Source organism: Passer montanus, unplaced genomic scaffold, assembly GCF_014805655.1.
Source record: "Passer montanus isolate IOZ18808 unplaced genomic scaffold, ASM1480565v1 scaffold9, whole genome shotgun sequence".
Lineage (NCBI taxonomy): Eukaryota > Metazoa > Chordata > Aves > Passeriformes > Passeridae > Passer > Passer montanus.
Window position 1 is genome coordinate 13,878,311 of NW_024374367.1, and position 27,420 is coordinate 13,905,730.

At 41.1% G+C, this 27,420-nt stretch overlaps 1 protein-coding gene across 1 annotated transcript; it reads left to right on the forward strand.

Annotated features, from left to right (window-relative positions):
- The first annotated feature begins 391 nt into the window (after positions 1-391).
- On the forward strand, positions 392-27,108 carry PPP4R2 (protein phosphatase 4 regulatory subunit 2). Its single transcript, XM_039734145.1, has 9 exons — positions 392-566; positions 1,253-1,334; positions 16,956-17,126; positions 21,577-21,670; positions 22,473-22,510; positions 22,832-22,906; positions 23,282-23,425; positions 23,677-23,945; positions 24,895-27,108. The coding sequence occupies exons 1-9, from the start codon at positions 533-535 to the stop codon at positions 25,206-25,208; spliced, it is 1,221 nt and encodes a 406-aa protein (XP_039590079.1). The 5' UTR covers positions 392-532; the 3' UTR covers positions 25,209-27,108.
- The last annotated feature ends 312 nt before the right edge of the window (positions 27,109-27,420 follow it).

Genomic DNA, 27,420 nt, shown 5'->3' on the forward strand with positions numbered 1-27,420 from the left:
GGGTGTGTATGTGTATGTGTGTGTGTGTGTGTGTGCGCACAGTCAGGAGCTGGCCTGGCTGGCGGGCCCCTTCCCGCTGGGGATCTTCTGTGATCTCCAGAATAAAAACACAGGCTCGTCCTTGCACAAACGGGGGAGCGCGGTCACCCTCACCCTGAGAGCGGGCAGGAAAGAACAAGAACTCTCCGAGTAGCCGGGGCGTGAAGGGGGGACGGCTCCGCGTTCCGCGCCCCGAGGATCCGCACTGCGGGGCCGGCTTGAGGGGCACGATAAGGCGGAGAAGAAGCCCAAAGGCGGACAAGGAGCCCAGAGCCGCCTCAGAGCGCGGCTCCCGCCCGCTCGCTCGGCCGAGCCTTTCCCGCCGCTTTTCCCGCCCCGCCCTCACGGCCGCGGCCCCGCGCGCACGGGCACGGCGCGGGCGCCATGTTGGAGCGTCGCTGAGCGCGGGGTCTGGCGGAGAGCGCGGCCCGGTCTGCGCGGCACTGGGGCGGGGGAGCCGCGCGGAGCCGCGGGGGAATCGCCCGGGCGGATCATGGACGTCGAGAGGCTGCAGGAGGCGCTGAAAGGTGGCGGCGGGGCTGGCGGCGGGGGCTGGGGGAGCGGTGTGTCGCCGCGCGGAGGGGAAAGACCGAGGTCCCTCAGCCCCTGTGGGGGGAGCGCCCCTCGCTGAGGGCGCCGGGTCCCGCGCTGTGCGGAGGGGGCTGCTCGCTGGAGCGGGGTGGGCAGAGCCCGGGGGTCGCTGTGGGGAAGGGGAGGGCAGAGCCCCCGGTCTTCCGACCCAACGACCCTCGGGGCTGCGTGCGGGGGATCGGTGACTCTCGGGGCGCCCCGGCTGCCGCCCTGCGCTCCCCGCTCTGGCCGCCCCTTCTCCCCCATCCCTCCCCCGCATCCCGGCCCCTTCCTCGCATCCCGGCCCAGCCCGGACCTGTTCCCTTCTCCTTCCCCAGCCCTCTCTGTTCTGGGCTCAGCTTGAGGAAAATCGGTCTCTTTCTGTGCCGTAGCTGCTCAGAAGAAGTTGCAAATCAACTTTTGCTGCTCGGGTTCGTGCGGTTTCTCCGCAGGAAAAATAATAAGTGTTTCCCAGGGCTGGGAAGCTGGTGGAGTTCATGGGAACAGCCGGAGCATTGTGAGAGCACAACAATGTTTGTGTGGGAGCTGTACTGATAGTTCAAACAAATCGCTAATTATTGTGAATTTCTGTTCTGTCCCGTCTTCTTTTACCATTCTTTTTGTGTCGTTCTCATGCCAACAGATTTTGAGAAGAGAGGAAAGAAGGAAGTGTGTCCAATACTGGATCAGTTTCTTTGTCATGTTGCTAAGACTGGAGAGACGATGTAAGTGTGACTGTTTTGGTGGTCCTCGGTTGTGACTTAAAACAATTCTCGCATTTTACGTCAATGAGATGCTACCAGGGTTCTTTTTTTTGCCAGTAGGTTGCTTCAGTGAGCTGAATAAGCATTCCTTAGCTCCCATTTAATTTAGTGTGGATTAATTTAGTTTGCTGATAGCTTGATCTAACGAGGGGAGACTTCTGGTACAGGCTTTGCTCTGGGGTGTCTGTCAGGTCTCACTGATCCTGCTCAGCACAATAAAAAACCTGTTGCTTTCCCTGGCTTTTTAAGAGAGATTCAGGTTTTGTAAGTGGCGAGTTCGGCTGCTGTCGCAATGCCTGCTATAGGCTGTTGTATAACCGTGTTTGCAGTGTCCCATTGTGTTATTTACGTACGGATACCAGCCGCTCACATTGTTTCTTTCCGAGCTCCGTGACCATCCTGTGGTTGTGTCTGCCGGGGAGGGCACACGATCCGGGGGCGCTTTCGCGGCCGGGCCGTGCGGGGATTGCTCGGAGCTGCCGCTCTTTCTCGGCTCGGCGCGATTCCCCTCGTGCCGCCCTTTCCGTGCCGCTTTCCCGGCCGCTTTCCCGGGAGGCAGCGCAGGGAGCCGCGCTCCTTCCCGGGATCGCTGCTGCCGACTTCCTTGCGGCTCGCTATTTGGCAGGAAGGGGAAAGGCTTCCCCGGCCGCGCTGCTGTAGCGTGGCTCACTTTCTGGCGCCCAGGCTCTCCTTGTTTTTGAGGCCTAGTGCCAGACTAAGGCTCCAGCAGGGGAGATTTGCTTTTGCCAATGTTTTGTGATCAACCGGTGACCGCAGGGGCTTTGTTTGAGTTTCTGGAGTCCTGCAAACTTGTAAGAGATTTTGGTGGTTTTTTTTTTTTTTTTTTTTTTTTTTTTTGGTAGCTTGCTGCTTGGATTAATGGTTTAGAAAGAAAAACAAGTTCTGAAATGTACTTTGCTCTTTGAATAGAAGGCTCATGCTCAGCAGACATACACAGCTGTAATGCTTCATGTTTTGGTGTAGTGCTTATTATACAGAAAAAACACACCACTGTAAGCCTATACTGAAATATGGTTAAAATATTTTTCACGTTCTGAGATACTTCTTCAGGTTGTTTTTACTGTTTCTGCCACTATCACGTATATTCTAAAGTAATTTTTAAAAAGTGATTCTGTAGGGGAAAGTTCTTGGAAAAATTATTTCCTCTCTGATTTTATTTTCATTTAGGAAATTTAGGTTTATTTTTATTATTTTTATTTTATTTTTACAAACATAAACCTGAACTGGGGTCTGTAATCTGATATACAGATCCTGCCTTCTATGTTTCCAGGATTTTGTTTTGTTTTTGTTTTTTTGGTTTTTGTTTTTTTTTTAGCCTTAAACCTTTCAGTTGCATTAAATAGTTTTTTAAAAGGTGTTGGGTCTGAACATCAAAAGTGCATGATATTATCTGGAGATAGGCATGGAAATACTGTTTTTAATACTAAATTTGCTTCAGATTATCTGTCAAAGTCTGTATTTGTTCATCAAACATGTTTGTGTGTTCACTGATTTGTTATGTATGAAAGTATCAGGGAAAAAATGAGTAAAAAAATGAAAATTAAAATCTCCTGGGAATCACTCTTATGAAGATTGCTAACGTGCCTTTTAAGAACTTGATGTACTTTTAAGCTGGTACAGCTTGACAAGTACAAGTATTCTGGAATAGGCAGACCTACCAAATACATGCAAATTTAAAATGCACTAGATAGTCTTTATTTTCACTTATGTAAAAATAACTTTGTGTAATAGAATCTGAACCACTGAATCACTTTGGAGTGAGAAGATAAAATACTAGTTTGCTGCGACATTTGTTAGGATTTTTACAAAGTTCAGAGTATAGCTGAAAAAAAACAAGCAGTGAGGATGGTTTAGTCAGGGGTAATTACACCCGTGGTTTGCAGACTTGATTATTGAACAACAATGGATCTTACTCAGTCACAGCCTGTTCCTAATGTAACAAACAAAAAGTACCGAGGCAAATCAGGACAAGTGAAATGTGAAATACTGTTGCGTTAGTTGTTAGTTCTAGGAGAGTTATATGGTCTTCATGGGGGTTCTTTCAGCTTTTTAACTTCATGAATACTGATTTTTAGAGGATAAATGCAGTCTGTATCCTGGGGTAAATGCTCTCATCCTTCGTATGTTTACAGACACAGTTGCAGCAGATCTTGGTGACTCAGTAATTAGTTTGAAAAGGTGGTAATGAAGTAAATTAAAGTGACTTTTTAGGTTCTCCTCAAAGCTTGATCACAGCAGCTCACCCGAGATGGAAAGTACAGCTCAGGTAAGGTCGCTGGGCTCCTCCCTGCCCCCACTTGTTCCAAAGTGCTTATTCATCTGAGCGAGCTGGGAACAGGTAGGTGCAGGTTCAGCTGAGGCTCTGATCTCCTGGGATTCCTCTGGCAGAGCCGTGCCTGGTGCAGCCCGTGGGTCACTGTTCCTCTGGGGCTGTGGAGCTGCTTCTGCAGCTCCTTGGGAACCTGGGGCAGGAGCTTGTCACAGTCCTGGCTCTTTAGGACAAGGCTCAGTTCACTGATGCACGTGCTCTGTGCTGTAGCTGGTACTCCAACTGCAGTGCAGCTGGAGAGGTGCTGAAGGGGAGGAACACAGGGTGAGAGGTGGTAAAGGCACCACTGCAGCTATAAGGCTCTTAGTATCTTTATTGTAATTGGAGGTATTTTTCACCTACAAGGGAGGTGTGGAACAAAAACATTGCTAATTTTGGCTCTGTTATCACTGTAAGCTTAGGTGTGTTATCAGTGCTGTGCAGTAAAATCCTGATCATACAATGATGTGCATTCATTTCATCTTTTTGAAGTTGAAGTTTTCCTCTTGTGCAAAGTTAACCATTCACTTAATTGCTGGTGAGATTATGGCCTACATTTACAGAAGCCAGTCTAAACTTCCTTTATGAGAGGTGACAGAAGCAAAAGTCTGATTGCTTGGCTACTGTGAAATATTTTTGTTTCTTAACAGTTGCCATGGTAAGACTTAGCCTTAGGTGAAATATAATATAAAGTTTGCTGTTCAACCTTTTTAAAGTTGTCTTGAATCTTAGGATTTTTTTTTCTTTTCAGAGGAGTAATATACTCCTCAATTAACCTGACTTTTTACTGAGATACTAACGTGGAATTTCCTTTGTGAGACCAAGTACAGTCAGACAAGTTTGTTATAACCTCCTTGTCTCCAGTTTGTAACAGATCAGTGTGACTTGCAGCACTGAGGAAAGTGAAGAGGGAGGAAATCTGTTAGTCCTAGTACTTAGCTGTGTCTGAAAGACCTCTAGAAACAGGATGAGTTGTTGTGTTCTTTTTTTTTATTTGGTAAGAAATCCACTTATCTAGTTTTTCTGAAGTAGAAAGAGCTTTAAGGGATGGGATGGAAATCAGAGCATTGCAGTACTAGAAGTAAAATGCAACAGTGACATTTTTTCTTGTTTCTGAAGAATTCTTAAAAATAGTTATGAAGATCTCTTATCAATTGTGATCTTGTATCCTGTATTTAAAATGTTTTCTCTTACCTCTTAAGAAATTCTCTTGAGTTTAGAGTCACTCTGCCCCTTCAATAGCAAAAATGTTTTAAAACCATTTATTTAGGTACTTCACCAAGAAAATCTAATGTGTTGGACTGTAAAGGAAAACTAGATTTTTCTAAAGTAGAAAATAAAACTTTGAAAACTAAAGCAGTCAAAAATTTTATGTTGGTTTTTTATGCATTTCCCTCACTTCTGCCCTGGGGCAAGGAACCTGTAAAGTGCAGTTTTAATGGCTTACTGTAGTGGAAAGTATAATACAGAAGCTTACTGCCAGTGAAGGAATCCAGAAAGTAGTGAAATACCAGAATCTGGAGCAATACAGTTCGTGGGCAGAAGTGATTAATTGTAAAATCCTCCTAGGCCTGAGTAGAGAGCACTGCCCAGGACATGATGCAGTTGCACTGGTTGCTCCCCTTAGTGCAGCTTAAACAGCCATTAAAATACATTCTGGTTTTATTTCTTCCTGTAGTGAAGTTCTTTTGGAAGCTCTGAAATGTTTATTTGAACCTCATCTGAGCCTGAAAAGAGAAGTTGTTTCTTCACATGTTTCCTGGAGGGCCAACACAAGTGGGTTTTGCAGAGTTTCTTGAGTCAGATTTAATTTATGTGATTGTAGGGCAAATCTGGACATCATGCTGTCATCATAGACTAGTTGGAAGTGACTTGTGGAGGTGATCCAGGCAGACCCTGTGCTCAAGGAGAGCTAATTCCAAAGTTAAATAAAATTAATTAGGGCTTTGTGCAGCATTTCTGAAAGTCTCCAGTCATGGCTATTTGTTTGGCTCCCTGTTTCACTGCTTAACCACGTGCACTGGGAAGAGCGTTTCCCTGGAGCACCCTGGGCCCAGTGCCTCTGAGAAAGGAGCCTGTTTCCATCTCCCTGGATGCAGTCAGCCCTTCCCTGGTGGAAGTCAGCAGCTGGATCCCACCGGCAGAGCCGTGTCCCCCAGCAGCCTCGGTGACAGCTGGGCTGGCAGGGCTCAGGGGTGCCCTGCTGTGAGCAGCAGCGTTCCTGACTGGGCGTGGTTGGACTTTGGATCCCGGCGTTGCAGTGGAGCCTGAGCTGCACCGGGGCTGCAGCTTTGCTGTGCCTTGCTCAGGTTGAACTGCAGCTTTCTCTGGTCCTCCCTCCTCGGCAGGCAGTCAGGTGGATCAGGGATGATTTGCCTTTGGTAAATTATATAACTGTAAATGTAAGTTACATAACTGCAGTTCCACCAAAGATAATGGCAAAAATACTTTTGACCTTTTGATGCCGTTTCATGTACTTTATGTAGCAGTGAACTTTTTTCTTATTACACTATTAAGCTTTTTTGAATCAGTTTAACTTTCCCGTTAGTTTATTATGGCAGTGAAATAGTTTGTTTGCTGTAGGAGAGATAAATGAAGATACAGTAGCCATGAATTCCTACAAGAACAAGTTTGCATCTCAATTTAAGTGTTTTAACTATGTACTGTCAAGGCTTGTATAATATCCTTTCTCTTGTTACAAATGTATAGGGTTTTTTTAGCCATATGTTCTCTGGCTTATTTCACATGCTTAAATTTAAATCTATTTTTTTCCCTTAACTATGTTCTCTGCTTTTATTCAACAAGCAGTTGTCTTGCTCGACATGTGTGTTCTAGCATTTTTTCTGATTTGGAGACAACTTACTTTCTAGAAATCTTAATGCCTATTTGGGGAATGTAATTCCTTATGATTTTTTTAAAACATGAAATAAAACAATTCCCAAGTTTCTGCTGTAATAAGCACGATCATATTTTTCTGAAAGCAGTTTCTGTGTGCCTTTGATAGTTGTAAGCCTGTTCCATTTCCATGTTCTCAGCAAAGCAAGAGATGTAAGTAAACTTGCTTGCATTGTTGTCCACTATTACTCCTCACTAACTCTTTTCCATTCAGCATCTGGAATTACCCCATACTAATTCCCATTCCACTGACAGTTTTCTGTTTCATAATCCACTGATATCTTGAAAGGAGAGGAATCTTTGGTCAGAAAGCCTGCTGATGTACCTTTGTCAACACTAATTTGGCTTCCTTGCTCTTTACCTCTATTATAAACAATTTCTGTATGTGTGAATTGTGTAGCTGCAGTACTTGAGAGCAATCAGTGGTGGTATCAATGAAATCACTTGCTGCTTTGGGAAACACACACTGTTGTAGTGTTTTATTTTAAGTGCTGCCACTTCATATCTATTGGGAGTGGAGTTTACAGTATAAAGGTCAAACTTCAACTGCCATTATAAAATGTGTGTGATGAACTGAGCTAATAAACATCAGTCTCTCTGTGGAGCACACGTGTGAGGAAAGGCAAAAAGCAAACTCTGATTGCAGCACTGAGGTTTTTGGGGTGATTGGACTGTTTTAATCACAAATGTAGCTCTTTGCACTTCCAGATTTGCAGTGTTAGTGTGGCTTCCTTCCCTGTTGCTACACACAGTTTGTTCTTGTAAGCACATTTCCTGATAATCTTTTTGGCAGCCAGTCCGTGTCACTTTGCACAGAAGATCTCCCCACCATGCATTCTCTGCTAGTTAATGCAGTTGCTTGTGTTTGTGATGATCACTTTTACTTGTTTCTGTGCTCATCCTTCTCCTCAAGCTCACTTCTCTGCCTTGCTTGATAGGATTTGCTGTCACCCTCAGGGTTTCTCTTGGTTTGTACCTTCACCTTTCAGTGACATTGCTGTAGTGGCTGCCTCAGTGTGACCTCTGATATTTTCCAGTGGGCCTCAAATCTCTGTTCTGTGGGGGCTGTGCTTGTTAGTATTTCACCTGAAGGACTTTCCCAGGCATTTGGGTATTGTTCACTCTATATTAACTTCTCAGTGTCAAGGATGTTTTTCCATTTTGACTTTGTAATTGGTGAGCCCTGATCCCTCTTCCTGTCTGAAGCTTTTGGCAAGGTTTGTGCCTGATAGCACTGGGGGGAAGGAACAAGGCAGGAAGGAGGGGTACAAAGCAGTCTGGTTGACTTGGGGAAGGTGGATTATCACCTTTTTTTTATGGATAAACCAGACTGATGCTGCTTTTCCACAAAGCTGACACATGTCTGGCAGGTCTCAACTTTAGAAACAAAGCTACTTGAAGACAATGACAAAATTTCCATGATGGCAATACCCGGTGATGCTTGGCTTGGAAGTGGCAGGGGAGTGTGATGATGCACAAACACCTAATGCCTGTGGATTAGGTCACTGAGGTAGGGTGCACCTTGTCATCCCAAGCTTAGCATGTGTCAGCTGAACTGCCTCGTGGGGAAGCCAATTAATTGGGTGGCTTTTGTTTCTGCTTTGGAAGGAATCAGTAACAGTGCAATTTCCTTGACCCCAGTAGAACTCTGTGGGACCTGAGGGAGGCCTGTGGCTTTTTGGGACACTGCATAAGGTGGCATAGGACTCACTGCAACAGAGATCCAGGACTAGCTGCACAGGGTGCATTTTCCTAATCTGATTTCCCAGCTTTATTGCTTGATACAGTAAACATCTGATCATATTATGTCAGTGTGGCCTGCAGCTCCTTGAGGTGACCAGCTCCTCTAACAGTGACAGCCACGCTGGCCAGAGGAGCTGCAGCAGTTCTTGTGTGCATTTGGTTATTCTGGGCAAACCAGTGATACCTGAAGCAACATTGGTGCCCTGTGTTGCTTTCTACTCTGCTATAAAGAAGTTAATTTTTTAATGAAGAATGTTATGATCTTGTATTTTTTTTTGTTCTTTGGTCAGTTTTTTGACTTTAAAATAAAAGAAAATGAAAGGCACTTGAGTTTTGTTTTAGATAACTGTATTCACAAATGTACTTCTTAGAAAATTTTGGACCGAAATTTTGTTTCTGTTCTGTGGGACAGCTATATTCTGTTAGAGTCAGCTGAATATTTATCAGCAGAGATTAGAATTAGTCCCTTGATGATTACAGATAGTGCTTTAATGTCTTCTTCAGCTGCTTGTTTCCATAACTAAGTCTTAATCTTTGTTGTTCCTGGCAAGAGCAGTAGTCATTTGCAAGCAGCAGAGGTGAACACTCTCACTACTGAAGTAGTTGTAGTTCTAATATCTGACAGTTTCCCTGGTTCTGGAATGAGCTCATTGTGCTCCCAAGGAGAGCAGAGACTGGATTTAGGCTGACAACAATCAGCTAGTGAAAATGGAAAAACACCTCCTGTGCTTGTGGGAAATACCAGTTTTTCCTCCTTTGAACTCTTCAATATATTTTTAATTAAAGTGAAAGGTAACATGAGGTAAAACTCTGCTGCAGATAAAATGTGAGTGTGTTTAATTTTACATGAGTTATCAGGTGAAAGGGAACAGGACGCTCCCCCAGGACGAGTGCTTTGCCAGTGTTTTCCCAGCAGGAGCACACTGTGCAGCAAGGCACAGTGTTCCAGGAAATTCACCCTACCTGGAGCACCTCAACTTTTAAATTGCTCATTTAGAAACACTCAGAAAGGATCCAGCACTTGCCTAAGGCTTTGATTTGATGTTAGGTTGAGGTGTTTGCTTGCCAGAAGCATGTGAGAAGCCAGTCTCCATTGGTGTACAGGGGATTTTCCTGTGTAAATCTGTTGTCATTGTTTGGTATTTCCCATGTTAATCTGCACTGTGTGAATGGTGAAAATAGCAGCAGCATGCAAAATCATTGCACTAAAATGAATTGCATCAAAATACTGTTAAAATAAAGCATGACAAATAGAAAAATAGGTTTCAAATACAAAGAATATTTGACACAAGAGTGGAATTAGGTGAAGTATGTTCTTTTACCTGATGAATGAGTACTGCTGCTCCCTGCAAGTCCCATCACACATCTTAGTCAGCCTTATCTGCAGCATTAATTCTGTGGTTAGATCAGTGATCTGCCTCACCTCCCTGTGTGTGGGATCACAGGAACGTGTGGGAGCAGCAGAGCAGGCTTGTCCCTTCTGGTGTAGACAAAGGACAAGGTTGAGTGTGTGTTGGGCCAGCACCTTCCTGCTCTGCACTGGGGTGGGATCCCTGTGGGAACCTCAGCGTGGCTCATCTCCCTGGTACTGGGAGTTCAGTGCTGCAGCTTTTTAGCCAGAAAGTTGAAAGGACACCTGTTTAAGAAGCAATCTGTTTATATCATAAATAATGAAATAGTAATTCCTGTATGAAAGCTAACATGTGAAATGGCAGCAGGTTTGGGTTTTTTTGTTTGCTGGTCTGAAAATGCTGGGAATTGTGTTTTACAGGCAGTTCTTAAAATTTTTAATTTGTGCACCCCTTCTGTATAACTGCATCCAGGCTGTGGAAGAGCATGCTGGAAAGTTTGCTGCCTTGCAAGGGGTTTGAATTGGGGATGTGATTGCTGAATGCACTTGATTTTCTTTGCCTTTTCACTTTCCAGATAGTTCTGGAGACCCCATTGATTGACCAGAATAGAAAAGGAATTAACTTGTTTTGGGTGAAACTTTAATTTTGCCTTTGCCTGGGGAAATTGTTTCTTAGAGTATATCTTTATCTCCTACGAGCTCTAGAACAAGTCACAAAAGAAAAACAGTTACTAAAGTTGGCAAGTTACTTCACTTCAAAACACCTGTTTCCTACTAGCAGGTCTCTGTGGGAGTGTCATGTAAGTCAGCAAAAACTGTGGGGCAAAGGTGATGCAGTGACTGACATCTCTTGTTCCATGTTATGTGACTCCCTCAGAGATTGTCCTCTGGTTCTTGGTTCTTTCCTTATGTGTTCTGAGGACATCACCTTAAAATCAGTTTAGCTGGACATAAAATGTTTGCATCCTAAATATACTAATTTGGTGGGGGTATTTTTGTTTTGTGGTGATTTTTCGTTTGTTTTAAATTTCTGCTTGTCAGAGAGCCAGTAGTGGGAGAAGTGTGGAGAGGGAAGTATTTCCTTTTATTAAGTTTTGATATTTCTTTTATGGCCTGTTCAATGAACAGAATCAATAGTAGATGTACTTTGGTTTCATTTTATGTTCTGTGTGGTATTCAGCATCTCTCCAAAACAGATGGCATCCTCTTAAAATTTAAATCAAGTAATTTTGTAATGAACTTAAACACTGTGAAATCTGAAGACAGACATCCCGCCAGGACTCCTGGGACTCTTCATGTTTTAAGTACATAGCTGGTTCTCTGGAAGCTTAACATCTCTTCAATATAATGTTTTTCTTAATTAAACCTCTAATCTGTAAGGCAATTCCAGAAAGATTTATGGAATAATTGCAGTACTTTCATTTCAGGAGTTCGCCTTGTTTCAGGGACTCTGAATTCTTCCTCCAGTTCTTCAGTCAATTTTAGGTTTTGTCCTGCTTTGCTTCAATAGGTCTTACTGGAGTTTGAATCTTAAAATCTGTAGAGTTTGTCTAGAGTGGATGAGCCATATGCACTCCCCCAGGGCTGTGTCTGATGTTTTATGTCAGTTTTTAAAAGGGAGATGAGTAAATCAGTGGAGTTGTGTTCTGCACTCCTGGAGACTTGGCAGCCCAGCCTCCGCCTCGTGTCCAAGTCGTGTGCTGGTGTAGGGCTGCACTGTCACAGCAAAGCCTTGCAGTGCTAAATATGTGAGAGGGAACCATGGAATTTGTTCAACATGGATAGTTTTCTCTTAAAAATAGTAGGCATTTTTGTCAGGTCTTGCCCAAACAGCTTAGTTAAATATATCAGGCTTTTTACTCGTTGATACCTTATCTCCCAAAGTGACTGTAACAAGTGGCAAAAGAATCAAGTATAAAAACTTGTCCAGTGCTCAGAAGAAAATATCAGTTAATTGTCTGATACACAATAGTGCAGATATTGAGCTGGTTCTCCTCCTGCCCAATAACCATTGTGGTAAGAGAGAAAACTGCTTCCACACTTTCTCCAGGACAAACATTTTGCATAAGCAGGAGATAAGGAAAAGGGGGGATGTCTTTTACACTCTGGGAATGATATGATTAGATAATTTCCATGTAAAATGCAATTTTGTTTGGATATGCATGTTTGGAAGGATGAATCCTATGCAAATCCTGTTAGCAGAGACACAGTCATTCCTTGCAAGCAACTTTCTGCTACTAATTCTTTGAAATCAAAGGATTGCATCAGATTTTGCCCTGCTTTCTGTCTGAGGTGGCCTGTTCCCTGCTGAGGATGCTGTTCATCAAGCAGAATTGGTGCATTTCTAAACTTGGTTGATGTTGCTTGGCAAATTCTGTTGATCTGTAGTAATGGATTAGTTCCAAGAGCAAGTCATGTAATTCAAGTACAGGTGTGAAATAGATTGATTGCTTTTATTAGAGAACAGAGCTATTTAGGATTGTGTTCTTCCATGACTCTGCTCTGGCAGTGTTAGATTGTTTCTAAATTAATCCTTCTTTTTGTTGTTGTTTTTTATTATTCTTCTTCCCTGTGCAGTGGGGATGTTTTTGCTGCTTCATCAACTCTCAGTGACTCGGTGTGTTACTGTTGCACTGTGGGTGTGTTACTGTTGCACTGTTGTACTTTGTGGCTTTCCTCTTAGAGTTTAAGTTTCTTGTCTTCACCTGCTAATTTTGATCCCATTCTGGGGTTTTGTTAGTTATGTGTGGGATTTTTTGAGAAAAAAAAAATTAGTGGATTTTTTTTTTTAATCCCTACTGGCTCATTTCATGTCTCATGTTTTCCCTCGCCCTTTCCTAGCCTTTTGTCACCTTGTCTCTCTAATTATATGTAAATCTTCTCAAAACTTGCTGATGTTACTTGTAGGATTGGCTGTTTGGTCAGGTGCTGTCTGCTTTCCTGATTGACTTTGAAAACACAGCAGAGTGTCTTCAAACGCTGAAATCTTTTCCATCCCTTTTTCTCTTATGTTTCTAATGTTCAATGAAATTGCAAGGTCAGGGACTGCACTGGGGTGCAATATTAGGGGGTTAAACATCTTGTCATTCCTTGAGGCCCATTATTAGCATGTATAAAATATTTAAGAAAGGTAAAAAGACTGAATTTGTTGGACTCTGTGTGAGCTTCCATGCTCTCATTTGTTGCTTGACTTTTAAAAACAATTAAATTTTTGAGTTAAACTACCAGCATTTGTGTCTGCCCTGGGAAAATTTGAAATGGGTGCTATCTATGTGGATACAAGCTGTAATTCTGCAGTGCTGTGATTGATTGTTCTCTTCAGCCATTCCTTTGTCTTTGACTTTTTTTTTTCTTGTTAGGTGCTTTTTACTTGAAATCAGTTTCTTCCTCTTGATTTTTTGTATGCCAGAGCAAATCATTTAGGTTGATAAAGGGGAGGATGGTGCAGGAGCTGGTGGGAGGGAAGCAGAGGACTCTCATGATAAGCTGACATTTTTTCCCAAATTATTTGGAGCATGTGTGGAACTCCAGGCTCATTAGCCCAGGAGAGCTCTTTGTACAGGTACATTTACACAGGGTGACCCAGATATTGTAGTGAAAGGTGCCTTCAAGTACAGAAAATGTATGTAACTACAAAGGCATCATTCTCTAAAATGGAGTACACTGAACCAAAACATTTTGGGATCAGCTAATTTTTTAAAGTATTATTTTTGAAGGTGTTGTTTCAGATCATGCAGTGTTCTCAGTAACTTTTTTATTTGAGTGGCTCTAAAAGCTCTCAAAGTTGCTGATACAAATTCCCAAGCTAGTGTAGTGGACAGGAAGAACATGGTTTGGAAGAAAAGGCTGATTATATGCAATGCTGAGTGGGAAGAGCAAGTATTTATAAACAAGCCTGCTCTGAAAAAAAAGTATGAACAGTATTTTCTCCATGGAATTTCTTAAATTTGTTATTCTTACAGAACTTATCTTGTTTATCAGTTATTTTCCAGTGTATAAAACTTAATGAGCTTGTACACAAAGCAGAGAGTAGAACAAATTTCTTTTGCTTCTATTTGACTCTTGATCCAGCTATAGAAGGTATTGACTTTTCTCTTGGTTTTGGGCTCTCACATTGTGTAACAAAGCAGAGAAAATAGAGATCTTTCTCAGGAAGCTTATGATACGTGTGGAATATTTTTCTTTTCCTAAAAAACAGATATTTGGCATTTGTTTGTCTCTTCTATTGTCTTTATTTCTAAGCAACCAGTCTTTCCATGAATGGGGATAACTTAAAATTTCTAGAGGTGTAGATAAAGATTGTTTTGATAGCTAACAGGATATGTGATTTCTAATCTTAATTTTGTACTGCCAAGCAGCTCGACCCATTGTTGTGAAGGAACTGGTTTTCTCTATGGATGAGACACACGAGCTTGTAAAGTTCAGCTGATGCCAACTCGTATGTGTCATTTTCATAGAGTGGCAAAACAGGAAAGGTGACTTGGCTCTTGTGACACTCACTTCTGATCACTTCCACTAAGTAAATGGGAGCTGAGAAAATCTTCCTGTCCCTGCAGAAATACTTTTGGTTCTTTTGGTCAGAAATGAGTTCATTATTTTAACAAGACTGATGTCAGGAGATGCACAGGACAGCTGTGTTTATTGTTTGAATTGCTGCTCTGTCTGAGATTGCACTGAGTGAAGCAGTGGCCTTTGAGCAGCTCAGCTTTCCTGCTGCTGCTACTGCAGCCCGAGCAGCAGGGACTCCAACAGTGCTGGGAAAAGCTGCTGGGGAAACACAGTGACTGTCTGTGCTGAGCCCCTTCTGCTGCAGTCACACAGCCTCTAGCAACAGCTTCTGGGTTATCTGAGCTGCTGTGGCTCTCTGGGCTAGCTGTGCTCACCTGGGATTGCAGGATGGGTTTGTCCTCAAACCTGCTGCCTCTGTGTGTAACCTGTCCTGTGTTCCCTGGCCAGCAGCCATTTAGCAATGCAGGTTCTGTGTCAGTAGTTCAGTGTGTTACAGATGTAAGTTCTTAGCTTTTTCAATAATGGGAGAAATGCTAATTAAAATGTGTAGTTTAAAATCCAAGTGATGGTTTTCTCAACTTTTTGATGGACACAGTGTGTCCATCCAAACATCTTTGTTTTCTGTAGTTTCAGCATTGTAAAGGAGCTGGTGGGTGCTGCTTTCAGGCACTAGATTGCCATTTTAAACCTCATGTTGTTGATTTATTTCAAAACTGGATGGGTTAATAGTCTGTGAAAAGATAAGTGTTACTATTTAGCAAGAAATAAGTAACAATGAAAACAAAGAACAACTCAAGTTTTAAAGTGTGGAAATACATCCAAATGGGGTTGTCAAAGAATGTTTAGAATAATAGTGGAATCCCCTTTCATGAGGCAAGTAAAGCTCCTGGGATGCTCTGTGGGGAGTAATCCCACACTGTCATGGGGTTATTTACTGTGCTTGTGGTTTGTTTATGTATTAAATCTGTGATTTGTTACTAACACTTTGGTTTCATGATGGTAACACTGCAGAGTTGTACAGCTTTTTAATTTACCATTTGCAGTAGTAATGCCTGATGCTGTACTTTGGAACATTATAGTATTCTGCTTTGGATGTAGAATGCTGATTGGAGACAATCCAGCTACACTCAGTAGTGTTCTTTAATCCATGCCATTCCTTTGGGACCTTAATGTTTATTTATTTCTTAATTTTTATTATTATTCACTAAGTCCTGTGATCCCTCTTGTTGTGAGGTGCCTAAAGGTTTCTTGTGAAGGAAAACAGAGGTTTGCTTTCCTCTTTGGAATTCCCCTATTCTTGCAAAATTCATCATTCCTTGTGAAAGACGGGGACTTTGTGTTTGGATCTCTATAGATAAACCTGAGCTGTGTTTCCCCCCTTTTAATCTCGTAATTATTTCTTTGAGACAAAGGAGAAAATTAAGGTAAAGATGACGTGTCCCTGCTTTTCTGGTGCAAGCAGGCTGACAGAGCTTCCTTGGCCCATGGTTTGGGATTTGGTGGTGCTGGTGCTGGAGAAACAAGCATCACCACGTGTGGTTCACAGCACACACAGCTGGGTCAGCCCCACAGAAGGTCACTGCTGTGTGGGGTCACAAATAGGCAGCCTGTAGAGATGGAGCCTTTGGCTAAATAGTTTTCTGTATAGTTAAACATTGCTTTGAGCAGGAGCTGAGGGGCTGTCCAGGGCTCACATTTTACGCTTGTTGGCTTTGAGCCTGCTCCTAGCAGATCACATGTGTTACAGATAAATGTCAAAGATCATTTTCTCTCTTTCTTTATTGTCGGTTTGTTATTCCCTGTTTCTTCTTTTCCTCCGTGCTGGAGCTGTGCAAGCTCCTGCATCAGGAATAGAAACAAATCGATCCTGAACTGAATCAGTTCTGCTTTCACGTGGCTCCCAGAGCTGCTCAGGCAGGCAGATCCCAGGGGGCCCTGAATGTCTCCTGTGGCTCCATGGGTGGGAAGGGGCTGCCTCAGCACTTGTCTGTTGTACCCAGCGAGAGGGACTTGTTTGCTTGAAAATGTCAAAATCTAGAAGTTTATAAATGATGAGACTTGAAGGCGGGAGGTAATTTGGAGCCACCTTAGCAGCTTACTGCTGTGGGAATGTTTATTGGGGGTCAAAGTTGTTTTGCTCAGTTATTTGTCAGCAAGTGCCAACTATCATACAGAAATACTTGCCTTTTTGAGGAAAAGAGGTATCATGAAATGTTTTTAAGGTGTGTGGAATTACAAAAGGCCTTTGGTAAGGTTTTGTGAGGGGAGATATATATATATTATACACAGATAATGCTGTGTATAGTTGCTCTATGGATTCCAAACTTGAAACCCTTTGTGTTTTGGTGTGGTGGGTTTTTTTGGTGTGGGTTTTTGTGGTTTTTTGTTGGTTGGGTTGGTTTGTTTCCCCTTCCACCTCTTATGAGCTCAGTGAGAACTGTAGGTTCCCTTGACATTGTATAGACACGTGTATATTTCATGTTTAGGTTTCCCTTGTCAGTGGATATTGGTTCTTGAAGGAAATGGCTTCCCCTGCTGTTAGTGGCAGTTGATTTGTGTTCCTTTGTTCCAGTGTAATTGTTGAAATAGTTACCGTGCTTTAAATTCAGGAAGGAAAACAGCGCTGCATTACTTGCCTCGTTTATCTCGGGACTGGCATACCAGGGTGAACGTTGTTATGCAAACATAAACTTACACTGTTGTTCTTTGGGTTAGGACTAACTTGCCTGTATTTCAATGCTTGTGTTTTATGCAGGGTTCAGTGGTCTCAGTTTAAAGGTTATTTTATTTTCAAACTGGAGAAAGTCATGGATGATTTCAGAACCTCAGCTCCTGAACCAAGAGGGCCCCCCAATCCAAACGTGGAATATATTCCCTTTGAAGAGATGAAAGAAAGAATTCTGAAAATTGTCACTGGATTTAATGGGTATGTATCTTTGTTTTCTAAAATCAGGATAACAAATATACAGGATAACAAATATATTTCCCCTGCTTTTAACATAGTTTGTCCTGTCTCTGTGACTGTTCATTTTGCTTCTTCAAACAGATAAGCAAAAGCAAATGTGTACCTTGGAAATACATTACAGTAGTTTCTGAACTTTATGATTGTGTCACTGAAAGAAAAGTGTGACATGTGACATGCTGTGCTGTCATTCACTTTGTTTTTTCAATATGCAGTTTTTAAACAGTACACTTCAAAGAAGTATCATATTACTGTGTGCATTTAAGAGATTAAATAGCCAGTAAAGTCAGATTTCTTTTAGTGCATTTTGAAATACCAAATAATAAGAAGTTCCTTTTGGTGCTCAGTTCCTGATTGTTTTGTGGCAGTTCACTGGCTTTTGAAGAAATCATGCTGTGAGAAACAGGGTGTGACCAGGAGGCCAAGGTGTACCTGGACTGGAATTACTAAATTATGCCAGATTCAAATTTGTAGCTGAAGTGATACTGATTCATGGGGTGTTTGATCTGTTGCTGACAGTGTCCTAGATTGAAATGTATCTGTGCCCATTGCTGGTTTCCTAATTTTGGAAGTTTTTGTTTTCTTTCAAATAAAGCTCCTGATGTTTTTGTCTTATTTGGTGTGTCCTTTTTACTAGCTTATGTAGTATTTTTGTTGTTAAACTGGATTACATGCTTGCCATAAGCTGAGTCATCCTGCTTGTGGTACTCAGTGCTTAAGAGACTTCCAGCATTTTGCTCAGCTTGTTGAGTTCTAAATCTTGCCTTCCTGATACTCTGAAATTTCAGGTTTATTGGTACTGCTGACATGTCCTTAGTATTGTATTTGATGCTGTATTTATAATTAATAATGTCATTGTTCCATGCTACTTCATTTATTTGCAGTTTAGGAGTCTCAAGTCAGATCTCCTCTTCCCCCCACAATTGCTGTCATGTAGGAGACTTCTAAGAATGTGAAATTCAGCTTGTTCTCAGCTCCCCAATATTTATACCGGGCTGCTTCACTGCAGGAATTTAAAAACAAACCTATCCTTTATGCTCGAGTCTGCCTCTCTCCCGCCTCCCCCAGCTTTTTGTTCATGCTTCGTTGCCCACAAAATGGGTAATGTTCTCCCAGGGACAGCTAATGAATGGGCTGCTGTTATCTGTGTTGTTCCCAAGTGCACTGAACAAACCTCTGGATGATGAGTCTGGAGCTTAGGCTGTGCCTGTGCTATTTTCATCCTTTGCTCTAACACTTCAGGCTGCTCAGCTTCCTCATACTTTGCAGTGAAACTCCCAGGCTTTGAGGAAGCAAACTGCATCCATGAGTTACCTTAAAGGAAATAATGCCTGGGGATGTTTCAGGAGCTGGGATTGCAGAGTGGTTCATTTAGTAAATCCTGCAACCCCCACAGGGAGGATGTGATTGTAAAAGCTGAATCGTGTGGAGATCTGTCCAAAAAGTAGCAGCAGCAGGTTTTGGGTTGTGTGATTTGTATATCCAGGCTGCTTTAGAGCTGTGGGTGTCATTTCAGGGTACCAGGGCAGACAAAGAACCTACTTGATGTGACTTTATTATTGGGACATTTTTACTAGTGTTTAAGAGAGAGGGAAAGAGTTAATTCAAAGTAGCAAATTTGCAAAAACTTTTAATTTGAGTCGAAGAAGTAACACATTAAGAATGACCCCTGTTTTGGGGTCTTTCTAGCTGAAGTGCTTTTTGAAGAAAGCACAAACTGGCTGTTTTAACCTGTCTGTCTCTTATTTGACAGATGTCTTCAGAGCCAGATTCTCTTTATAATTCTGCAATTGCTTTGGAGTAGGAACTTCTGTCCTTTGTTAGTGAAACAAGGAAGTTCCAAGTTATTGGGGATCTCTGATGACAGAAGTTTTCACAGCATGAACAAAATAGATCATAATCCAAATTTCTTTTTTTTTTGGTTGGGTTTTTTTTTTGTTTGTTTGTTTTTTTGCTACAATTTAATATAGCTGTTACAAGTAGTGTTCCCAGATCCCTCTTCAATCCCGTCCAATATTTGGCTGGTAATTCACTCTGGAGTGTAGTGCTGGAAGTGCAGTTTTGAGTGTGTTGGTATAGAATTTTAAGTGGTTACCTTGAGTAGGCAGATCAGGACTATTCATGCAGCTCATGTACTGAGCTAATTAAATTTCTGAGTATCTACAATCAGTTCTCATACTGCTCACAAACTTTACATTGGTGTTCCTTTATAGTTTTATACCAATTTAAATTGCTTCTGTTTTAAAATCACCTTGTTGAACTATTTTAAAACAATCTTTTTTTCACCAGAAGGAGTTTGTGAGGTGAAATTAACTTTGGGTTTTGTCAGCTAAAAGCATTTGTGAATGTTGGAGGAGTTCTGTGCAGAGGGGTGATTGTGTGACACCGGGTGCCATCTGCTGCTCAATGCAGGAAGTTCACGTTGCTGGAAAGAATTTGGAGGGAAATGAGTTGGCTTTTTCTTTTTAACTTGTTATAACTGAGAGGGAAAAAAACCCAAACACCACAGCTTTACAGCTTTTCTTTCTGGAGTTAGTTGCAGGCTAGATTTCTTGAATTTTCTGTCATATTTGGGGAATTAGCACTGCATTGATGTTCCAAAACACTTCATGTCACAGCATTGCAGGGGACCAGTTAAAAATACAGCTAAACCCAAATTAGTCAGGTACTGATTCCCCAGGATGTCTTACAGATCTGGCTGATGGAGAATGATTTAAAAATCTGTATGTTTTTGTTTCTGTTGAATAAATGGATTTTTGAATGGACTGTCTATTGTACTTAAAAAATAGCAAAATTTCTTCAATGATGAATTTCCAACCCGAAACCAAAATGACCATCACAAGAAATAGTAAGATCAATTTCATATTTTATCTATATGGAAAGATTAACAGATTGAGTAAATTCTTTGTGACTTAAGGCACTGTGGAGAATCTGAATATTGTGAGTATGGATTTGATCTTTAAGGTCTCTTCTAAGCTTGATTGTTTTAATGAAGAATTTGGGAGTCAAAGATTGCTGGTTGACCAATGAAGAGCAAGGAAAGGAAATTAATAATGCCAGAACTATGGGCAAGCTTAAGAGCCTTCATGTAATAAGCTGAATTAGAAGGAACACTTGTTCCTGTGGTTTTTCTGGTTTGTTGAGGATTAGGACTTCCTCAGTAACATCATGTACAGGCAGTTCTGGAAAACATAATTAAATTGTTGATACTTAGTCACTGTCTGAGTACTGCTGGCTTTTAGTTAAAGTGTCATGTGGGATGATGAATTGAGCTGTGCTGACCTCTTTGCACTGAGCTGGTGGAGATCTGGCATCTCTAATGTGGCTTTTTAGCTAATGAGCAAGCTGGAGATCCATGCTGTGTTAGCTCATGACACAGGCTGGAGATGCCATGTACTGACTTCCTCAGAAAATAATAAATGTGGAATTTGGACAAAAATGTACAGTATAGGGACATACACACACATGTCAGTCTGGATTGATGCTGCTCTGGATTTGGTCAGTTGTATTCCCAACCACAAAATGGTTCATAAATATTGTATTCTATCAGATATTCTTCTTAGATAACTTCTTAAATGTTCATGGCTTCAACTTCCAACAGTTAATTACAAAAATGCATGGTGCTTCATAATTTTACTGAAATATTTTTGACAGACATTTGTTAAAATGTGACACTGAACTTGGGTTGAAAGTGTGTGACACCTCTGGTAACTGGGAATTGTTTGTAAAGCGTTGCTTGTGAAGGGTCAGTTTCTCATTTCACCAGGCATGAAACTGAGTGCAGAATTGTCAAAACCAAAAATGTGTTTATGTGGTTCCTACAGGCTTATACATCACTTATTATTATTATTATTATTATTATTATTATTATTATTATTATTACTTATTTTTCCTGATCTGTTCCTTGATAGATGAGTACATTGTCCAGTTGTAGCAAAATAGATTATTTGTAACAGCTGAAGTATAATGGTTCTACTAATTCCAACATTTACTGCTTTTTCTGTAACTGTGTTTTGTAAAACCTGAAATAAACTACAAGTTGAGACTTTTTTAGCTCTAGTGTGTATGACTCAAATTTGTTTTCAATCTCTTAGAATTTCTGTTCTGTGTATTGGAATAGTACAGTCAGAAAGTTTACTGTTGATGATCTGATTTCCTTTTCATTGTTTAAATGAATCCTGTGAGTTGTGGGATTATGCATTTAGGATTCAACTTGGTTTTTTTGGTGGTGAGCACAGGAAACAGGGGAAAATAAAGCCCTAAGGTGCCACCCAGTATTGCTCATGGTAACAAATTTCAGTACTGGTTTTGTTCCACCTTCTCAGTAAGGGGGAGAAAGCAGTGATGTTGTTGCTTCCTAACAGTTGTACTTACTAAAATAAAATTAAATTGTTGCAAATCTATTTCATTGCAGCATCCCCTTCACTATCCAGCGACTCTGTGAGTTGCTGACAGATCCTAGGAGGAATTACACAGGAACAGACAAATTTCTAAGAGGTGTGGAAAAGGTATGTATTTCTCTGAGAGAGCACACAGCTCCACAGTCACAGCCACCACTTAATAACTTCCCAATTGCTCCCAAAGGTCTGCTGCTTTCCTTGGGGCTCAGAGCCAGAGTACACCTCATGGCTGCTCTTAAGTGTCTGAGTTTGTTTTGGAGCTTTCAGCAGCAAAAAGCAGTTTTAAAATAACAGCAGGCAAAAGTTAATATCAGGGCTGCAACTGCTGTGTTTCCCAATTACTGGTGGAGGGTGGCAGTTTTTGTATGGAGTCCTTGTTAGAAATGATCAGATGAAATACCCTGAGTCTTTTGATCAGGAATTTCCTCCCTCATTTGGTTTCAGAGTAGATCCAGAGGTGAAGAAGGGAGGCCCCTTCCCTCCTGTCTTTTGTTTCAGTATTTAAATCCTGTGCTGTAGCAGAGTGTGCCTTCAGAAGAGCACACAGGTGTCTTGCCTGGCATTTTATAGCTTGTATCAGAACATGGATCCTTCAGAAGCCAGGAAGAGGCTTTGAGAATGTGGTTCCACAACAGGATGCTTCAGCATTTCTGAATACTCTGTTCTCCAGAGATCCCTCAGCTGGAAATTACAGCCACTTATTAACCTGAGGGTTAATGTGCTGGACAGTATCAAACTTAATAAAATCCCGAATTTTAGTGTCATTATGGCCTGACCTTGTAAGAGGGAGCAGAGGTATTTTAACAGATAGGACCAAAATCCTGTAACTCTTTAAAAGTTCTGGGATGTTGTCAAGAGCTGAAGCTTCTGTTTCTGAACTCCTGATGTGTTTGTTGTTTGTATATTACAGAATGTCATGGTTGTCAGCTGTGTATATCCATCTTCAGAGTGAGTATAATCCTCTTTTCCATGAAACTTCAAGCTTGTGTTAGTAACAGGGAGGATGCATGTGTGTGCCTGATGTCTCTCTCTTGCTGTCAGTGGTTCTATCTAAAAGCCAGACATGCAGAGTTCAGCTTTTGTTATCAGCAGTTCAGTCAGCAGCAGAGATGGTGCCTGCAAGTGTCATAATTTGGGAATAAATAAAAAACCCTTGGGGACTGACAGTGGGGCTTTGTAAGTTTGGGGTTGGGAAATTCTGTGCAAACAAGCTTGAAGTGATTTAAAGTTTCTTTATTCATAATATTTTGTTGTTGTTTTGTTTGTTAGGAAAAATAATTCCAGTAGTTTAAATCGGATGAATGGTGTTATGTTCCCCGGGAATTCACCAGGGTACACTGACAGGTGAGTTTAGCTCCAGGGGTTCCCTTCTACTGGATCAAAGCAGTGGAGCTCTGGGAATAACCCCCCTTAAAAATGAGGTGTGACATGGAATACTGGGGAATGGGGATAGAGGAAGCATGAGCACATGTGCCATGTACTCTGTATTTTGATCTCTCTAACCTCATTGTTGAGAATTTTTCTTTGTTATTTAAATTTTGTTATCAAATTTGCACATTACAGGCAAGGAAGATTTTATTCAGTATAAAATAGCAAAACGCTTCATCTGTTTTTTTAATTCTGTTGATCTTTTAAAGGAAGGGTATAACTGCTTTCTGCCAAGTAGGAACAAATGACTTAGCTGAAAGGCTGGATTAACTTTGATTATTATTTTTCAAGATCGAATGTAAATGGCCCTGGGACCCCCAGACCCGTGAGCCGGACGAAGGTTTCCTTGTCAGCTCCCATGACAACCAACGGTTTGCCAGACAGCACAGAGCATAAGGAGCCCAGCTTGCAGCAAACAGAGGAGAAGAAACACAGGTTTGTCAGGAGTGTGTTTGAAGCTCATGATTTTATTTATGTTTTAAAAAGACTGACCCTCTAAGGGATGCATAATAGTCTTAAATCAGGAGTGATGACTTGGAGGTTTTGTTATGTAGTAAGTGGAGCAAATTCTATTGTTACCACGTAATGTGTTTAAATCAAAGGAGTTGCTACTTTTTTCTTAAAGTGTGACAAGATACAGAATGTTTGTCTTCAATAAAAGCTACATCTGGTTTTGTTGCTTGTAGTGAATCACCAGCGTCTGAATCAGAAGGTGCTCAGAGCAGCCCGGTGAAAAATAAGCACTCTGAGGATGATCCTGCAGAAGCAGAAGGACATGAGGTAAAAAGACTTAAATTTGACAAGGAAGGGGAAGCCAGAGATGCACCAAACCAAACTGCCTCCAGTGAAGTCTCTTCAGGCATGGGGGAAGAGACAGAAGCATCCTCTACATCTCAGGATAAAGAAAAAGATGCTTCCTGTGCCAGACAGCACTGTACAGAGGAAGAAGAGGAAGGTATTTCAGATTTCACTGTCTTCTTTTACTTCCAAGGAGTTGGGATTTTCTTTGCTGGAGACCAGTGCTGTGGGATTGCTGAAGGTCTCCAGTTGTGCTTAAAGAAGAGCTGCTTCAATACTTCAATTTTACATAATTTAGCAATTCTGTTATTTCTTTTTCCTTGGTCCTACACTCAATTTGAAACTTACACAACTTTGAAACTTAAAATCTTCTGAGGCCGTGAATTAGATCAGGGTGCACCAAGAATTCAAGAATCCCTGTGTTAGGCTATCATCAAGTGTTCTCATCCTTTCTCCAGAACAGGGATGGGTCACAGCCCTGTTTGACTGTCTTTATTAGTTATGGAATTTATTTAAATACATATACAAATTTATGTTCTTCCACTGAGGAGACTGAGCAATAGTATATCTACTTCCTATTAGAACAGCAAAAATTATCTCACTGTAAGGCAGGCTCTGTACATAAGTTAAAAAAAGTAAATAACTGCAGTTAAGAGACTAATCTATTTTTTACATATTCTTAAAAGTTTCCTTTGAATTATTTTTGTGGCTCATGTATTTGTACAATGTTCCTGTAGATCATGATGGCTGTACACCTGAAACAGCCGTGATTCCATAATTTCCAAAAAAACTGCTTCTGAAAGCAAGTGAGGGTGTGGCAAAGCCAGAAAAAGTTACTTCTTAAACTTTCTCTTTATCCAGTGACAATTAAGTGAAGCTACCTGTTAAATAAAATAACTTTTTTTTTTTTGTATGTTGGGATAGTTCAGATATCCTGACAAAGCTGGCTCTGACTCTTCACCTCTTCTAATAAAACTGGGGTTTGTCTGTTCTTCCTCTCATTGGCTGTGCTGTGCAGGTTTTGCTCAGCATAGCTCGGAGTGGAAAGGAGCATGATCAGGGAATGTTGGAAAATCCCTTGGTAACACTGTACTTTTTGTTCCTAGAGTCCTTCATGTCTCCCAGGAACGTTGGTGCGGACAGAAAAGATCAAGACAAAGACAGTGACTCCTCGAGTGTGGCTGAAGAGAGCTCTGAGGAGAGCACTCGGATGGAGGAGTCTGAGCAGCCACGGGCAGAGAAGGATTTGCACTCGGCTGACAGTGACATCAGTGCGTCTGCCACCAGTGGAGCTGACTGCAGTGACACGGAGGAGCTGGGGTCCTGTGCTAGTGAAACTCCAGAAAACTCCTCAGAGACCCCCATGGAAAACAGTGATGAGGCCACAGAAGCTGCAGATGAACCTATGGAGCAAGACTAATTTAAATAAACTTAGAGGCAGTATTTTCCATAAGGCTCCGGTTTTACACTGTATAAATAATTTTATGTAATAAAGTGGACCTTTAGTTTTACAAAAAGAAGCAGGTTGTAAAATAAACTTCTCCATGGATTGAACCTTGAAAGAGTTGTACATGATAAGAACTGTGAATACCAGCTCCTTCAGGTCCTGCTTACCGCTGAACTTTCGTTTGGTCAAATCAGTGGTTTGTGTATAGTTTTTTTTATTTAGAATAAAAGTTTTTAAACTGGAAGGTAATTATAATTTTGACAACTTTTTTGGAGATCACCACACCTAGTTGTATGTAAGCAAAAAAGCTTTTTGTCTTGTCTTTTTCTGACAGCTCTAGCAGTTACTTCATATTTTGGGTTACAGTTTCAACATTTGACATGTGAAATTCGGGGTTTCAGGCTGGTTTCCGGATTTTTATTTAAATGCACACCAAGAAACCTTCTGTTGTGTGTTTCACATGTGTTCCATTTCACACACACATCTCCACACAGCATGCACACCTCGGTGTACCCTCGCTGTTCTAAGGGGGAAAGGGTATATTTTTCTGTTTCTATAAAAGATAAATACAGCAAATACTTTTTCTATAGGAAAAGACTGAGTTCACCTCTCAAGGCACTTTGCTTTACCTCTGGAAAAACAAAACACGTGAAATCTGGCCTATATGAAACCCTGAAAATACTAACATTGTTGAAAACACCAGAGTAAACACATTCCAAGAGAACTGTTCCAATGACAACATTTTTGTATACTTCTGAGGTGCCTGAGTGAAAGGAGTTCATTTATTTATGAGAAAATGTGCTTTATGTTGAGAACATTGTAATCAAAACGTTAGCTTAAACTTTTGTAGAAGAAATGTTTGAAAATAAAATACCTTGGAAGAAATGAGCAGGTATTTGCCTTTTTGAGTGCTTCTTGGAGCTTGTGAATATTGTAGAGAAGTCTCAGAGTTCCTCCAAGGTTTGCAGGTGGCACCGGGCTGATCACACCACGGGATGGGAAGGATGGAGATGTGACCCTGCTCATGTTCCTGAGCTACGAGGGGTAGGGGTGCAGAGGAATCACCACGATTTGTATCACACTTTGGAAGTGAACTAAGTATTTTTTGAACATGCTACTTTGACAGCCAGTGTTACATTTTTTTCAAACCAGCTCAAAGCACAAACTACTGCTTTAAACTCAATGTTTTCCAGTTCCCATATTTAAAGACATGCAAGCTGCAACCTCCCAGTCACAATTACTGGCTGCCAAATTTATACCTGTTTCTTCAACTGTACCTTTTTGATATTTAGAATTTTTAAATTTCTGTAAAGTAGATTTTTTTGTAGATTGTAATGAGTGCTCACTGCCATTGTGAAACGGTATATAATTGTATAATTTCTGTGTGTAAACTGAATGCTTGGGCTTTCAATACAGTATTCATATAAAGCAATAAATATTAATGTTATGAAATATCTGAGTACATTTTTATCACACTTGTCCCTCTTTGGTTTTAAGTTCATGTACCTGAAGTACAAAAACGACCTCTAAAATGCATGCTGATAGTTTCTTGTACTACATGGTCTGCTTTGTATTGTTTGGGGGAAATTTAGGTTTTGGTTAATACCAGAATTAATTTGGCTTAGTTGGACTGTTTATAAAGTAATTTCTTGCTGATGTTACCTATCAAGTTGTGAGCAGACAGGATTCAGGGAGACGCTTGCAAAAAAAAAAAAAAAAATCTTGATCGAGATCCCCTTGCAGAAGGAAAATTGTACTTTGACTCATTTTCATTGTGCTGAAGGGTTGGATGTGTGTTATCAAATTAAAGGACTGAACCAATATATTGAAATTAGGAAACTTTAAGAATATAGTGACATCTGACACTTTTTTTTTAAAGTATTTTGCCAATGAGAAAATTTTAAAATTTCTAAGTTTAGAGATTTCTGAAATTTTCTTTAGATTGTTTATTTGTGACAATATTGTCAATAAACTTGTTCTTTAAGCACCTGTGACCTTTCCAGATGTTTGTTTGAGCAGCATTAGTGCCACTCCTGCAGAGGGATTCTGAGGTATGGATCCATTTCTGTATCTGCAATTAATTTTAAAGGCTAATAAAATTTGAAATAATGCTTCAACCTCACAGCAAAGATCTTAATCCTAAATATGCACCCTACATTTAACAAAATCTGCTTTAAATTCCTCA

Excerpts from the sequence above, each read along its gene's own strand:
- PPP4R2 (XM_039734145.1), top strand. The coding sequence starts at position 533 with ATGGACGTCGAGAGGCTGCAGGAGGCGCTGAAAG. Across the intron at positions 1,335-16,955 it reads GCTAAGACTGGAGAGACGAT|GGTTCAGTGGTCTCAGTTTA; the intron begins GTAAGTGTGACT and ends TGTTTTATGCAG. Across the intron at positions 17,127-21,576 it reads ATTGTCACTGGATTTAATGG|CATCCCCTTCACTATCCAGC; the intron begins GTATGTATCTTT and ends ATTTCATTGCAG.